Below are 17498 nucleotides of genomic sequence, written 5' to 3' on the forward strand. Positions count from 1 at the left end.
ATAGGTTCACCGTGTTGTAATTAACTTAATTATTATTTATATAAGGTGTTTATTATTATTATTATTATTCATAATGACTTTTTTATCATTCATAAACGTTTACTTTTAATGACAATATGATTATCACTAATTAAATGTTAGAAGTTACAATAATTTAGTTATAATTTCATTAAAATTCTACAATTACAGTCCGATGTAGATATTCATCAAGTTAACTGTATATTCATTGACGAAATATGTATTATCTTAATTTAATATTACATTTCATGACGGAATTTAATCTTAAGTGACAAAAGTTGTGATAGATATAACGTCACTTAAACTCTATAATTTCAATTCTATATTCGTATTCGTCACCTTAACTATATTTTTACATGAAAAAATTTGGATGGCGTCATTTAAATGTTTACTATTCATGACGAAAATGAGGTCTTACATGACTAAATACCTACACTACAAAATAAGTGTCACTAAAAGAAAATAATATAGTGACACATATTTTTATTTGTCATATAAAAGTAAATTAACTATGACAAAAGTAAAATTCGTCATATATACATAATACCACGCTCATACCGTGACGATTGCTATGACGAGACATTTACGTCACATATTGTGTATTGTGACGAAAAATTAAGTTTTCATGACAATTTATGGGCATCATAAAAAACCAAATTTCTTGTAGTGGTTGAAGGTGAAAACCTTACCAAGCTTCTTGAAGAAGATTAATATTTGATTGATAAAGAGTTAACTATTACAATGACAAACAGATGAATTTATATCATCTAAAACCTAATTGCCAAATTACAATAAAGGGTAAAGAACATAACTAATTAAAATAATAAGATAAGGGTAAAATGAGTTGAAAGTAAAGGGGTGGCATGGATGGTAAATAGGGAGTGGCATGGGTTGTAAATAAGGAGTGGCAGGATTGTAATTAAGGAGGAAGTTGAAGGAGCAAGTTCCTTAAAATGAAGGTACGCGGAGCGTGCCCAATCTAAGCCCCACATATGTGACCTCTTGGGCTTCTCTCCGGATCAGTACTCAATCTACGCGGAGCGTGGATTGGCTGCTGAACTCTTCTCCGGATCAGTGCCCAATCTACGCGGAGCGTGCCCAAATCTACGTGGAGCGTGGATTGGCTGCTGAACTCTTCTCCGGATCAGTGCTCATTGTACGCGGAGCGTGCCTGAGCTAATGAGCTGTTATGTGGCCCTGTTTTGGCCTCTTTACTCGCTTGTTACTTGTGCTTGGTTCTTCCTCCGACTTTCCTCGTCCGGACCCGATCCTAGGGAGAGATGCCCCGCATCAGGTTATAATTATATTATAATCTATAATTTTATAACAATATTGAGTCTATTTGATAACCAATTAAAATTGTTTCTCTACATATACGAATATATTTTTTTTATTAGGTTTTTATATAATATTTTTTATTAGGTATTTTAACAAACATCATATAGGTAAAATCAAGTTTCAATTTAGTAGCTTTATTGAATATAGTATAATATGCTATATGTAGTTACAAACATTTTACCACTTGTGAATTTTCACAAATGTGCGAGAAAATAAATTTTTGAGGGGTTAAAAAAGAATATGAAATTTGAAATCACTACAAGAAATCGTTCATTTTGTGGGGAAATATTTTGCCACTAAATACTACTTTTTCGCCATAAAAGTACTTAGTGGCGAAACCAGAGTTCGTCCTCAATTCGCCATCCTATAGGCGCCACAATAGGTATTTGTGGCGATCCACATTTTCGCCACAATTAGGTATTATATTGTGGCGAACCATATATCCTCACTCATATCATATATTTCCCCACAAATATGATATTTCATTCGATTTGATTTTTTGTTTTGTGGGAAACAAATTCGTCATAAAAACCCATAGTTTATGGCGAAAATATTATTTTGCCACTGGAGGAGAAATTGTGTGACGAAAAATTCGCCATAATCGGTACATATATTATGGGGAATATATATTTCGCCATTAATGAGCGATGTGTGATGAAACTTTCGTCACAATTGATATATATGTTATGGGGGATATGTTTTTCGCCACTCATAAGTTGTATTCTGTGATGAAAAATTCACCACTATTGATTTATATTTTATGGGGAATATTTTCGCCATTGATTATATGCAGTTTATGAGAAAAAATCCCCACAAATAAATTATGTTATGTGATAAAATACAAATTCGACACAATAAGAATATGTAACTGTGTGGAAAAAAAATCACCACAAAACATAGATAATTTGTGTGGAAATAAATTTCTCATATATATATATATATATATTAATGGGATAATTTAATTCCAAAATCATCAAATTTTTTTAGTTAATTTAAATAGACATTTCTAATAAAATATATGTTAATAAAATTAATAACAGTAAAAATTTATAAATTAAAACCATCATGATAAAACAAAATACATCGTTAAATATCATAAAGTTTGAACTTAATCTTAGGATTTAACAAGTTTACAAAATTCACTAACTAGCTATGGTAGTGTGTCAAAAAAACTACACCAAGTTCAACTTAATATTAATGCTATAGGACAATTACAAAATACCAATATGTCACTAACTAGCTATGGTAGTGTGTCAAAAAATTACACCAAGTTCAACTTAATATTAATGTTAGGACAATTACAAAATATCAATGTGTCCGTCAATATTAACTTTGAACTTGAAACCTGTCAAAAACAAAATAACAATAATTTCACCTTAATATCGCACTATCAACATTGTTAATATTGAATATATAAAAAAAATTAAAATATGCATACCGTATTCAAACAAAAAATTGTCCATCAATATATATTGTGAGCGAACCTTGAATCATTTTTCTTTCTTCATTCTCCTATTTAAGAATGAATCACACAAACTTTTTAATAGAGTTACACACTGATTAACAAACTTCAACTTTATAATCCCTTAATAAACTTCAACTCTATATTCCTTAAACATGAAATTCAAACCTTTTTGTAACTTGAACATTGGTTGCAGTAGGTGTTCCGATATTGTTGTTCAAGTAAGGCTTATTCTTGAAGTCTAAAACAAATAATAAAAGTAAATAAATTAGAACAGTACATATTATATAAACTGTGGTAGAAGATGTCATATATAGATACGTACGGACTGCGCGGATGTGAAGCATTTAGGTCTCTGCATCAATGAATCTACCATCGCAGCTTTGGCAGGTGTAATAAAACTAAAAAAATGATGAGACAAAAGGTTGGCAAATAGCATGAATATACCAAAAATTAGTTAAAAAATAGTTAGTTTCAAGAACACGAAGTAATTAAACACATCTTTAGGACACCTGCAGAACACTTAATAATAGTTGTGGAAGAACACCTCAAAATAAGTCCATTTGATGCCATAATTAACTTGCATTTATCAATATGGAAGGCAATTCATTTTCTTAAGTGGCTGAAAATCTATTCTGGCAATAGAAAGTTCAACAATAACTGACTGCACCTATACCACATATAGAGATAAATATTATGCAGTATCCTGGAACAATGCTAACTGAATATCATCCTGAGTAGTTTTCTCAGAATATCATAAAGTATAGATTGATTCTAATATTGTTGATTACTTACCGTTCTTTCCAACCACTTTATGAAATCAACACCTTGACTAGCTTCTCCATTTTCATACAATCTATCATTTATTAACAATATTTGTTATATTATTATATGGAGATATATGATGAGAAATTAAATTAAGTTGCCACAAGAAAAATTCTTACTCTATGAACGGTTGTACTTTGTCACAATTCCTCAAAACATACAGTTGAGCTCGCTTCCAATCTTCATTACTTAATTCCTTCGTCATCCCTTTACTCAATGGCTTTCCATAGCGTGCAAAAATAGATAAGCCACTATTTTTCACCCTTACTCCATCAAAGTTTCGTTCTTTCTTATTGAATTTTATTTCGGCTCTTTCTAAATACCGAGAACAAAAGGTAAGACACTCATTGGCAATGTAACCTTCTGCTATTGATCCTTCTGGGCGTGCCCTATTACGCACGTAACGCTTATATTTTTGCATTTCACTACACAGAATATGAAGGGATGATATAAAATTCACAACATATATATATATATATATCACTAGAAGCCAGAATGCAAAACGTAACATAATTTTAAAACATACCGCTCGGTGGAAAACATCCAGCGATAATGAACTGGACCAGCAAGCATTGCTTCATTTGCCAAATGAATTGGTAAGTGAACCATCACATCAAAGAAGGACGGAGGAAAGATTTTTTCAAGCTTGTAAAGGGTTTTCGCTATGTTGCATTCTAATCTCTCCAAAGTCTCCAATCTTAAAGCTTTGGAGCATAATTGTTTAAAGAACATCCCAAATTCTACCAAAGGCTCATACACATGCTTTGGTAATATTCCACGAAATGTTGGAGCAATTAGATCTTGAATGAACACATGAGAATCATGACTTTTCATACCAGAGATTTTACCTTCATCAACATTAACCCATCGTTCAATATTAGATGAGTATCCATCTGGAACTTTCACACTAGCTAGAAACTTGCATACGATTCTTCTTTCTTTTAATGTCAAAGCATATGCAGCTCGCGGCATCTCATACTTCCCACCAATTTTGGGAACTAAATGCAAGTATTTCTGAATACCAAAAAGCGCCAGGTCTTTTCGAGCTTTCTCACCATCTTTATTCTTTCCAACAATACCCATCACTGTTCCTAAGATGTTGTCACAAATATTTTTTTCAATATGCATAACATCCAAGTTGTGACGGATCAACAACTTGCTCCAATAAGGTAATTGGAAAAAAATGCTTTTCTTTTTCCAATTATGTTTGAAAATGGATTCAGTTCTCTTTCTTTTCTTGTCAAAATTTTCAAATACGAAGTTTGAGCAACCAATAAACTGCTCAAGAATATCATCACCTGAGAGATGTTTAGGAGCAGAGCGATGCTCTTCAGTACCATCAAAAGCTTTTTTTATCTACCCTCCATTTATGATCAGCTTCCAAGAATCTCCTGTGCCCCAACCAGCAAAATTTCTGCCCACTTTTCAATCTTTGAGAGCTTGAATCGAAGTTGCACGAAGGGCAAGAAAGAGCCCCTTTAGTACTCCAACCCGACAAATTTGCATAAGCCGAGAAATCGTTAATGGTCCATAATAATGTTGCATGCAAATTGAAATAAGTGGAACTCAAAACATCATAAGTTTGAACTCCATTTTCCCACAACTCCTTCAGTTCTTCTATTAAAGGCTCTAAGAAAACATCTATGTTATTTCTGGGAGCCTTATCACCTGGTATCAATAAAGACATGATGAAAAATTCACTTCTCATACACATCCCCGATGGTAAATTATATAGCATCAACATCACAGGCCATATGCTATATGTAGAGCTTAAGTTTCCGTATGGATTAAAACCATCAGAAGATAAACCAAGTCTTACATTACGTGACTCCATTGCAAAGTTCGGATACGACTCATCTAAAGATTTCCAAGTCCTTGAATCAGCTGGATGCCTCAAAACCCCGTCATCTAAACGTCCTTCTTTATGCCATCGCATGTGAGATGCTATTTTTGAAGACATGTATAATCTTTGAAGTCTTGGAATTAAAGGAAAATGTCGTATGACTTTATGGGGAACTTGTTTTCGTTTAACCACAGACAAAGTTTTCTTTGGCATATCACCTTCCTCGCTAGTATTCTTCCACCGTGAATAGTTACAAACTGGACAACTTTGGTAATTGGCGTACTCTTTTCGATATAATATGCAATCATTCTTACAAGCATGAATCTTAACATAATTAAGACCCAACTCTTGTTGGTACTTCTTTGCCTCATAAGCGCTGCTTGGAAAATTCTCATCATGTAAGAATACTTGCTTCAACAATTGCAGTAACATAGTGAAAGAAACATCGCTCCAATGATTGATGCATTTTAAATGCAAAAGATGCAAAATGAATTCTAACTTTGAATAATTTTTACACCCAGGAAAAAGTTCCTTATTAGCATCTTTCATCAACCTATCAAATTTCTCACGCATATCATCACTTTCCTTGGTCTCACACCCTTCTTCATCTCCATTTTTACTGGAATCGACATCTCTTATATTCGTAACATCATGAATCAAAGAGATTGTCTCATCAACACCAATTACATCTTCTATATTTTCTATCTCCTCAATTTCTTCAGTATCACTAACTTCTCCATGGAATTTCCACTTTTTATAACTTTTTAACATTCCATGCATAATCAAATGGTTGAAAACTTCTTCTCTTGTTCGAAAAACACAATTATTACAATTGTTGCATGGACACCTTATTTTCCCTGATCTCCCTACCCTCTTAAATGCGAAATCCAAAAACTTGACAGCTCCATAACGATATTCTTCTCTTATTCTGTCTCTTGTAGTATTGTAATCCATCCATTGTTTATCCATCATGCAACTTTCATATGAAAATAAACCAAAGAGTCATCATTGGAGCCATGACATAATTCAAAATTACTAATATGCTTGATATATTAATAGTTTCCTTACCTTAATTTAAAATTATAGTATAAACCATTTTACTGTTTAATAGTTTATACTATAAACTAGTAAACTGGATTATTATGACCAGTTTACTGGTTTAAACTAGTAATCTGACTTATAATAACTAGTTTACTAACCTAGTCTAAACCAGTAAACTGGTTTATTATAACCTGAAAATGGCAATAAGGAATTTGATCAGGGTGACACTATGATGCCTGAGTTTCCCGGTAATTGGGAAAACAAAGATGCAGAAGGTGGTGGATGCACATGATCCGATAAATGAGAAAAAGATCGAATTAACATAAGGTGTTTGCTCATTTCCTCTAATTGAAATCATGATAATTGGAAATTAACAAAGCATGATACTGTTTTTGAACATTTCATTTAAATTTCTAATATATTGGGTGTACACAAACAGAACTTTTTTATATTTTTTAATAGGTGTATAATTTGGATTTCCCTGGTAGCCAAACACAAATTTCATCTAGGAGTAATTTAATTATGGAGGAAGCTTTCTCTGATTTACCTGGAAGTTGATATTAAAATGTTTGAACAATATACTTTGTTAAAATGCGAGCATTCAATCTAATTGCGAACTAAAGTCTAATTTTTCTTCTTCTTACATAAATTCAAGAATATAGGGGTTATTGTTCTTGTACCTGCGTTACTTGAGGGGTAGTTACTTTTGTAGTTAATTTTAACCCTATATACTTAGTTTGCATTTATAGTAAAGTATGGTTGACTCTCTTTCAGGATTTAAAGAAGCAAGGGAAGAAGAAAAAAGTCAAATGGTCAGTAATGTTTATACCAAAGTTGCTTCAAATTATGATCTGATGAATGATTTAATGAGTGGAGGATTGCATAGATTATGGAAGGATAGGTGAGATATTCATGATCTATTTGAATAGTTTTCCAAATTCCTTATGCTACTTTGACTCGACATATGTTATTTGTGTCATTGTTCAGATTAGTCTCCAAACTAAGTCTGTTTCCTGGAATCAAACATCTTGATGTTGTTGGTGGGACTGGTAACTTTTACCCTTATCCAAAAGTTCAATATTTCGATATTGTGTTTACCAAGAGCCTAGAAAATTGACATATGAGCATTATGGAAAAAAAAACTTGAACATTTTAAAGAAATACAGGGAATTTTTCACCATAACAAAAGGGATAATTAGACAATTGGTGTATGAACTTTCTCAATTATTGTGCTTCCTTCTTTGAAGGGCATACTTTCCTTTTTCTTTATTTTCTTTCCTTATGAAACATATTTTGTTAGATTTACTTGCTCCAATGCTAAAAAAGTTATTAGTCCCTGTTTCTCCTTGTGATTATGAAATTTGATTTATTTTACCATATTTACTAGCAAAAATCTAGTCCTTAAATTCTCTTTCTTTAGTTTACTATTCTGTTTTTTCTTTGATTGAACTTCTCTAGTAGCTTAACAATTTTCATTCTTTCCACAAAAATTAGTTGACGGTTCTAAGTACTTCTTCCATCTCAAGAATATAGGCCTAGCTCTATTTGCACCATGTTAAGAAAATTTAGTTATCTGTGTTTAAACAATAAAATTTATTGTTTTCCCCCAATATGAGTATAGGCTTACTTTACTTCCCATATTTGAATGTCCCAACTAAATTGATGGATGAAGTTTTTCATTACTATAATTATAGTACTTTCAAACCATTATAAATAAGGGCATACTTGGAAATTAATGGATTTAAGTTAAATTTAGTTTAAAAAAAAAAAAGAAAATGAGCTGATTCTATGGGACATTCAAATATGGGAAGTAAAAGCCTATACTCATTGGATAATATGGGAATGTTATGAACTGAAAATGCCTACACATGATTTTATTCTTTTTCCTGAAACCTCAAGCTTGGGAAACGAACCACACATGTGTTTTATTTCCATTTTGGCGTGGATTTTTTTTTTTTTGAATCAGTTTTGGCGTGAAGCTTGCTGAAGCAGAAACAGGAAAGAAGGTCAAGGGAGAGGCCAAGAAGGAGAAACATTTGATGGAAGAGAAGGGGCATGTGAAGCCTGCTAATTATCTAGATACACACGAAAAGTTTATCATAAGTGTTGCTACAAAAGGAGTGGTGAAGTTATTTAATGTTGTGAACAAGGCACAAAATGCACAGAAAGGATTGGATCCTTCAAGAACAAAAGATGCAAAAGTGATCAAGAAACGAAGGAAACATGCCTTCTTTTCGGAGTTAGGCAGGACATCAGCTAATGAGGTGAAGGTGAATGGTGAAGGGCTGTCTTGGGCTCCCCTACGCGAAGGATTGCATTACTTCCTTACCGGATTAGCAATTGCTTAATAAATAAAAAGGATTCAAAATGAGCTTATCTTAGGCCCCATACTAGATGACCCGGAACTGGATGTGTACTAGACATTTGGTGATTACCCACTTGACTAAGAAACTTCCTACTAGGTATTTCCACTTCCATAAAGAAAAGAATCATTACTCAATCAATGAGAATAGCAAGAATGGTACTTGCAACAGAAACATATGGGAAAGTCCCAATAGGAGAAATGGGAAATAAGGTTCCCTATCTAGGTAGTGAAGTTTACCTATTCTAAAGAGCAAGTGCAATACTTGTAATGAGTAGCCAGCCTTAATCAATAAGGAAGGAGTGGCTTATTATAGTATTCTTCCAAATAAAGAAATCATACGATAGCAGTCCTGCAAAGAAAGCCTATTTTAGTAGTCCACCATATCGGAGATCGGGATGAAATTACTGGTGCGGCAGAGAAAACAGTGACTACTTAAGTAATACTGCCAACTAAGGGAAAGAGAGTAGCCATAGCTCCGGCCGTCCAGCATTTATTATGGTTTGGGCGCTGTTGCCCAAGAGAAACTGGGTCCAGGCCAGTGGAATGCAGAATTCCCGGTCTACTACTTCTATGCATGGTTGGACCTGTATTTTCCTAAGTTGTATACTACATGCTAACAAATTCAAAGTTGAAGGATTGGGATAGGAAGCAAGATACTGTTGCAGCAGATGATATAGGAAAAATCTCTAAAGATAGTGGTTCGGATGATGATTGCTACAGATATAGTTGGGACTTTAGAGTTCCAATGTTTTTGTCTAGAAATAGTTTTGTTTTTCTTTTTTGTTTCTTCTGATATGTTGAATATCTACTGTTTGTTGAAATTACACTAATAGTCTAGTTGTAACCAAAATCAACAATATAAATAGCTCAATTTCAAACAATATTACATTGCAAATTAAGTCATTGCTAATACATCCAAAAACTTCACTAATTTCAAGAATAAATAGAAGATGTTATTCACAACAATGGCACTTAATTTCCTTTCCTCCATTTGTGCATATAAATAGTTGGAAGTTAAGAAGCATGTGCATGGAAAAGATTTCTGACAGGACTCAAAAAAATTGAAGCATTTTCCAAAAACCCACATAACACAGATGGATTTCATGTGGCCCAGTTCTAAAGGCAAAAACGAATTAGGATTCTTAAGCTATTAAGATTGCAACTTGTAAAGGTTTGATCTTTACCAAATACATGGTTGGAGAACTCACATACTAACACCTGTAAGGAAACCAAAAAGAAACCAAACAAACACCGAGACAACTTGCCGATTCCTATTCACTGTAATTCATGCAGGAATCATACAAAAACGCAAAAATAATACATAACACCCAATAATATAGTTTATGATTATCAAAAAATAATATTGAAGTTAGTATTACTACGAACTTCATATAAATCTATACATCTCAAGAGAAGGAAAGAAAAAAAATTCATCAGCAAGAACAAGAAAAACAAATAAACAATAATAAGAATGGAGGACTTATATGGTAAGAATAAAATACTAGAGGTTGAGTAGTTTAGTCTTATTAATAGGCACCATGTTCACTCTTAAATCTTAACTCAAACTCTTGTAACATTTTCATCTCTGTCTAAATCAGACAAAACCCCTTCACCAATCTTTTTTAACTTCATTTACACAAACTAGGAACTTCATCATACCCCATATAACTAACCTCACTTTCCCTTCATATCTACCGAATATTAATAAAATGGAACAAACCCACCTCAGGAATCAAGCAAAGGAAAGGAAACACCAAAAGCTAGCTCTCTTCTATTAAATTTGCAAATAATAATAACAAAACAAATCTCTTTAGACCTGTAATCTTTTGCATTGAGCCATTTAGATTTCAATTTGACACATTACTCATGGACTCATTACAATAAAACCCATACTACCCAAAATTACCTGGAACCAAATCAGTTACTCACTTACACAATTCATAAAAAAATTATAGGAATCCAAAGGAACAAACAAGTAATGAAAATAAGAGACATTGAATACCTGAACTAGGGATTCGCTTCTTGTAGAACACAGAGGAGATAAGAGCGGATGCTAGGAAGAGGAGATAAGAGCGAATGCTGATTAGGTACGTCTGTTCCAAAAGGATTACCTACATCTGTTCCAAATAAGTAAAGGAAAAACATGGAAAAAGCTAAGAGATTCAGCACTAGATATATGAAAGTTATTTTGTTCGACATAACCTAGAGTTCCGTACAACACATTTCGTTCAACACATTTAGTAGATTTGCAAATCGGTTAACATAGTAGATTTTGCGTTCTCTAATTGATTTGTGAAGATGAAAGAAAAAGAGAAAGAGGAATCATACCAGAAGAAACCATACCAGAAGAATTCCATTTTGCTTTCTCTAATGGATTTGGGAAGAAGAACGAGAAAGAACAGTGACCGGTCTATTTTGCTTTCTCAACTTTATGTCAGGGGAGAAGAAAGAGAAAGAGACAGTCTTTGAGTGTATTTTTGTTTTAGCGCGTGAATCTGGCGCCTAAAATTTTAGAGTTTATGTGGCGAATTAATCGAATTCCTCACTAAGATATATCCTTCTTTTTATGGGGAAATCTAAAAATTCGCCACAAATATATATATCTTTTATGGGAAAATATCCGAATTCGTATATATATAATTTTGTGGAGACTCTAATTCGTCCCTATATGGAGTTCATTGATTCAAGATTACCTATCCTAAATTTAAGCATTTATGTGGGGAATTCATTATCTTGTCACTGTAAGGAGTTTATGTGGGGGATTATCATATTTGCCACTAAAACCTATCCTTATTTTGTGTCAAAAAATTTCAATTCCACATAAAAATATATAAATTTTATGGCGAATTAGGTACTTCCCACTAGATATATATATTTTTATGTCGAAAATATTAGATCCCCACTAATATACCATTTTATGTGGGGAAACCAGAAATGCCCCACTGAAATCTCAAGATCAGTGGCCAAAAATTTGTTCCCCACAAATCTATTCACGTTAGTGGCGAATAATTTTTCCCCATTGGATTTTCCCCACAAAAAGAGTGATTTCTTGTAGTGAATTTATATGTAAGTGTGGTTATAATCAATAATTTTATAATAATATTAAGTCTATTTGATTTCCAATTTAAAATTGTTTCTCTATATAGAACATATATTTTATATTAGGGTTTTTTTTAAATATCTTTATTATTTTTTATTTTTCATTAGGTATTTTTATCAAACAACATATAGCGAAATCAAGTTTCAATTTAGTGGTTTTGTTGAATAATGTATAACATGTTTTATGTAGTTACACACATTTTACCACTTGATTGGAGCTTACTTGTTTGGAGCTTTGATTAATCTTGAGTAGGCATCAGAACAATTTTTTTAGAACCACAAAATTATATCACCAGTCATGTTTTTCCCACTCCTAAAATTAATTAGGAGGAAGGAAGAATATTCCACATACTAAGAACGAAATCTCACCAAAGAGAGAGTGATTTAAAAATCTCAAATCAATTAATGTATTGTCTAAAGTTTAGCTTAAGACAAGACTCATTTATCCTTTAGAATAAGACAATTAACTCCTAGTTGAATACTTATTCTAATTCATGATTTAAATTAGTATTCTTAATTAATTAATAAGGTAAAATAGAATTTCTATTTATTTAATTTTTTAATTAAATAAGTCTCTGAATCCAATTAGGATATTTTTACTCCACGTGAAATATCTACATTTGTTAAATTATAAGAAATAATTAAATTATAATTATAATAAATAATTATAAATATTAAAATTTAGTATTTAAAATAATAAGGACGGAAAAGTGGCAAAAAAAAAACATATACGATAATATGAAAAAAATCTAATGCAATTTTTATTTTTGTATATGTTTTATTTATAAAAAAAAAATGGATTATAAAATTAAGATAAACAAAATACATACACTTATTTTAAAACACATATATATATATATATAAAATTAATTTTAACTCATTTATTTTAGATAAACAAAATACATACCCAATTCTCAATACTTACAGAGATAAAATAGTATGGAGAATATAAAAGATAAAATATAAGATTATTAGACGTATTTAATAAATAAATACTCATTTACATTAGATCTATAAGATAATTAATTAGATATATTTAATAGTATAGTATTAGTATTATATGTCATCATTGTTTTTTCTTTCCCTTTCATATAAAAAAAAGTATTATATGTCTTCCTAATAATTTTACATATTTTTCAATATATATTATGGTTGTTAGAATCATGAGTTGACATATAGTAGAATATAAACACTAATAACATAAAGATTGTCTTTTTTTTATTGAATTTAGTTGTTTAATTGATATTAAATGACAACTTTTTAAGGCCAGAAAATGATGTTATAAACATGATATGTTTAACGATTTTAAGAATTAGTATCATCAACTAAAATACCACGATGCATTAGGTGAAGGAATGCAATTCTAATATGTATACTTGGCTTTAGATGATTTAAATTTATGTTGTGTTAATCTTTATTTGAGGTTAAATATCTAAATGTTTTCTTTTTAATGTGAAAAATTATTTCATAGTAATTATATAGTGACTTGTTTGTAATTTAAAAAAAAAAACTGGCGGACATATGTTATTGCCCATTTACTTAGTTGGGATTTTCATCAATATTTGCGTTACAACATTATAAATAATTTATTGTCACTAGTGTTTTTCAAAAAAATTATATAACACTGGTAAAAAATTAATTATCTATTTATGGCGTTGCTACAAAGATTTATGTATGTTGATTTTTCATAAAGATGAGATATTATAAATTAATTATGGTTTTCAAAAATTTATTTTATGTGCTTACTTTATGCAATAAAATAGAAACACAATACAGAAAAATAATTTAATTATGTTTTTCACTTTTATCAAAAATGAATAATAGTATTTGTTTTAAATTATGTAATAGACTTTTAAGATTAATAGAAAAAAACTTCCGTACTTTCTGTTCAAACAAAACTTCCATACTTATTTGTAAAATATAATCTAATATTTTTTCTTAAAAATAACATAGTTGAAAATAAGATTAATATATATTTATATAATTCAAATCTTAAAACTTATCTATAATTTTGTAATCAATTATTAGAACTATATCAAGTATAAAAAATACTATTGCCCTTTCAACAAAAAAAAAATACTATAGCAATTATAAAAAGTTCTTTGTATTATTTTCTCACGCCATTTCATCAATTAAAAAGTCACTTTGACATTTATAAGATAAACATTTATACATTTGTCATATTAAAAATTAAATCACCACCATTAATAAAACAATGATATTATTGTCATATATGATTTTCAGGTTAAAAACCCATATATATTTCTCTATTAGTTATGATTCAAGCAACGAAGGTCGAGCTTCAAAATCAAAAGAGAATGAGGATGTGAGATCGAAGTGAAACATGGATCGTGTGTTATAATAGGTGACCAGGTCAAGGGACGATGTTGGAATCGTTGGGTTAAATCGGAAAATAGTGACTCACTTTCTCTCCCAAAAAGGACCGCTCCCACCTTTGGAAACGGTGTGACATGTGTATTGAACTGTTCGTAGCATGTCTAGAAAAGGTAAAGTGAAACAAATTCCACATATATAATAATATAACTCAGTCATTTCTGTTTGGCTACTTCTATCTTCGTGGCCCTTCTTTGACCACGGAAGTTTCTTACGGTGAGGCTAAAGCCCAAGGATATAAACTTTCAACAAGTGCAGATCGAAGGAGATACACAATAGATTATAAATAGGCTTTCGATTCCTGTTAACAATCATTTCAATTTAATGCTTCGTTTTATGCATGATTGCAAATCTATTGGTTGATGTGCTTTTAATTTTATTTCACCGTAAAATAACAAGGCAATATATTAATTACAATATATAATGTTATACCTACCTTTACATTTGTGGTGGTCATATACCATGAAAAGAATGAGGTAAGAATATTTAATAACTTACTTTAATTTCTCATTGAAAATTTAACATAATATGTATACCTAATCTATATCTATTACAAGCTTGGTGATCAAGAAAAAAGACTATCATAAGAGATAAAACAATGAAAAAAAGACCATGACACATGGAGCAACCGTAGCCGTTGATCATGGCTGATGAAGATGAATGGTGATGAAGGCAAGGAGAGGAACTAAGTTGTGGTGAGGAGTATGATTGTTCATTGTGTTCTTTATTCTAGAAGATTGTTCTAGCCAAAGAACTAAAATGCCCCTAGGTATTTGAAATGTTGGTTGCACAAGACTTAAAGTCTTTGTACTTATCTTTGGGAATATATATATTTATTATTTATTTTAAAAATATATAATTTTTAGAAAACTATGAATTGTGCAAATCTATAAATTATAATATATTTCACACATCACAGTGGGCTGGACAATAGAAAAATAAAGGCATAGAGTTTATTTGGTCTCCTAAATTATATAGCCAAAATCAATTAGCCACCCATTCTACAATAATCAACAATTGGATCCTTAAACTATATAAAATCTACCAATCAAACACAAAAAAAAAAACATAATGAATTTATAATTGATAAAATTAATTTAATTTTATCATATTATATTATTTCAAAATATAAATATGTTATACTGTAATTATTCTAAACGTATTACAAATTGGCCTTTAAGCCATTTTTTTAATAAATACTTTTTTTACTAATATATATTAAGTCATAAGTCATAATTAAATTTGTAAAAGAATATAATAGTTTTTTTATCAATAATTACAAACAATTTATTAATTATAAAAATACAAATTATATATATAAATCAAAATTTTAAAGATAGAAATACATGTATTAATTAATATGAAAAATTATATTCCAAAGATTCAAATATTAATTTTACTTGAATAAAATCATGAATAATACAAAAAAAATCTTAATTAATTGTATTAGTAATTTAAAATATATCAATATATAGTTTTATTTTATTTGTTTGTTCTTGAATTAGGTAATATTTTAAAATGGAAACATATCCTATTGACAGATTATAGTCTTATTCTTTTTATAGTGTAACGGCCCGGCTCGAGTCCGAAATATAGTGTGCGTTGGGCTGAGCTTGGACAAAATAACTATGATAAATCTAATTAGGCTCGGCCCAACCCACAAACATTTCTAGTTATAAACTGTGACTTTTCTTTTTTTTGGTAAGAAAGGAAAGGAAAAAAAACAAAACCAACAAAAAACCTACACCGAGATCAGTCTAGGAAGGCTGACTCCAATCCTATCCTCTAGGAGAGAAGGCAAAAGAAAAGAAGGAGGAACAGATAGGGTAGAAACACCTAACATTCTCTCATGCCCAGCAGCTGCTAAGCGATCCGCCACGCGGTTTTGCTCCCTAAAAATATGGGAGAAATTAAGATACTCAAAGGCAGGACGAAGCCTCAAAATAGCTTTGATGAGATTCTGGCTCTTCAGACAAACAGCCTGGCTATCTGAAATCCTGTTAATAGCCTCCAGATTATCAGATTCCACCGAGAGCTTTTTAACACCCATGCGAATGGCGAGTTTAATACCTGACAAGATACCCCAGAGCTCCGCAGAAAAGGAGGAGCCCGTCCCCAAGTTATGGGTAAACCCCGCCATCCAATTGCCACCAGCATCCCGAAGAACTCCTCCAGCAGCAATTCTGCCATTGCTAAGGCAGGAGCCATCAGTATTCAACTTAGCAAACCCTTCTCTAGGCTTACTCCAGCCAACTAGCAGGATCTCTTTGTCCGGGGAGGGGCGAACAAGAGAATCTCTTTCAAAGCTTTTAGTAATAACAAAGAGCTTCTTCGAGAAGAAAAACAGTAAATCAGGAATAAGGACAGCCTTACCCGCAAATAATTCTTCATTCCTCCACTTCCAGATTTGGTGACAAGTAATAGCAAAGAGGATGGCACCGTGCTCCATGTTGGCCAGCAAGTTCCCCTTGGCTCCTTGAGAGAACCAGTCCCCTTCAGAAAAGGCAGGAGCTTCCTTTGGCTGGGTATCAAAGACAGGCTCCTTACGAATGCGGATAGGCACAGAAGGCACTTGACTGAGTCTAGTGCCTGTAGTAGATGCAGAGGCAATGTGGAAACCTTGTGCCATGCCTTGAGGGATTGCCCAAATAGTAAGAAGATCTGGGAAGGGATCCTCCCTCATCACATCCTCCCTTCCTTCATAAACTGTGACTTTTCTAATCCTCTAGTTTGATAATTGTTATTGTTTTTACCGTCTCAATTGTGATTTTTAGTAGAAAATTGTGATATGTAAGCTATTAATCAAATAGACATAGTGAGTTTTGAAATTTGCCCATTATTTTGTAGTCAATTTCTTTTATTTAATATTAGTGCATATATTGTTTCATATATTGGGTCGTTTGTTGTTATGTAATTTGCTTAGTTGTCAAATTATCTCTCATTTTTAAACACATTTTTTCTTTATCATTTTCATTTTTTAAGAATATCTTTGAAAAACATTGACATTTCCTAAACCATATTATTAGATTATAAATGTCATTTCTTTTGCATGTTCTGTCATGAAAACATTTTCTTTAGCTAATGTACACATTAGCTTTTGAAAAATGTTGCTT

At 31.4% G+C, this 17498-nt stretch overlaps 1 protein-coding gene across 10 annotated transcripts; it reads right to left on the reverse strand.

The window, feature by feature from the left end:
* Nucleotides 1-2422: 2422 nt before the first annotated feature.
* LOC136219760 (uncharacterized) lies at nucleotides 2423-11457 on the reverse strand. 10 transcript variants are annotated; one of them, XM_066007285.1, is made up of 9 exons: nucleotides 11236-11457; nucleotides 10895-11003; nucleotides 4170-6462; nucleotides 3763-4068; nucleotides 3614-3674; nucleotides 3144-3219; nucleotides 2987-3059; nucleotides 2795-2868; nucleotides 2423-2701 (listed from the first exon to the last, which is right to left on the reverse strand). In XM_066007285.1, the coding sequence occupies exon 3, from the start codon at nucleotides 6456-6458 to the stop codon at nucleotides 4983-4985; it is 1476 nt and encodes a 491-aa protein (XP_065863357.1). In that variant the 5' UTR covers nucleotides 6459-6462; nucleotides 10895-11003; nucleotides 11236-11457; the 3' UTR covers nucleotides 2423-2701; nucleotides 2795-2868; nucleotides 2987-3059; nucleotides 3144-3219; nucleotides 3614-3674; nucleotides 3763-4068; nucleotides 4170-4982. The 10 variants fall into 10 exon arrangements, 7 of the variants coding, with proteins under 7 accessions (XP_065863357.1, XP_065863356.1, XP_065863355.1 ...); XM_066007284.1 differs by having other exon boundaries at nucleotides 10895-11009; XM_066007283.1 differs by having other exon boundaries at nucleotides 11221-11457.
* Between the last annotated feature and the right edge of the window lie 6041 nt (nucleotides 11458-17498).

Source organism: Euphorbia lathyris, chromosome 2 (genome assembly GCF_963576675.1).
Source record: "Euphorbia lathyris chromosome 2, ddEupLath1.1, whole genome shotgun sequence".
In the NCBI taxonomy this organism is placed as follows: Eukaryota; Viridiplantae; Streptophyta; class Magnoliopsida; order Malpighiales; family Euphorbiaceae; genus Euphorbia; species Euphorbia lathyris.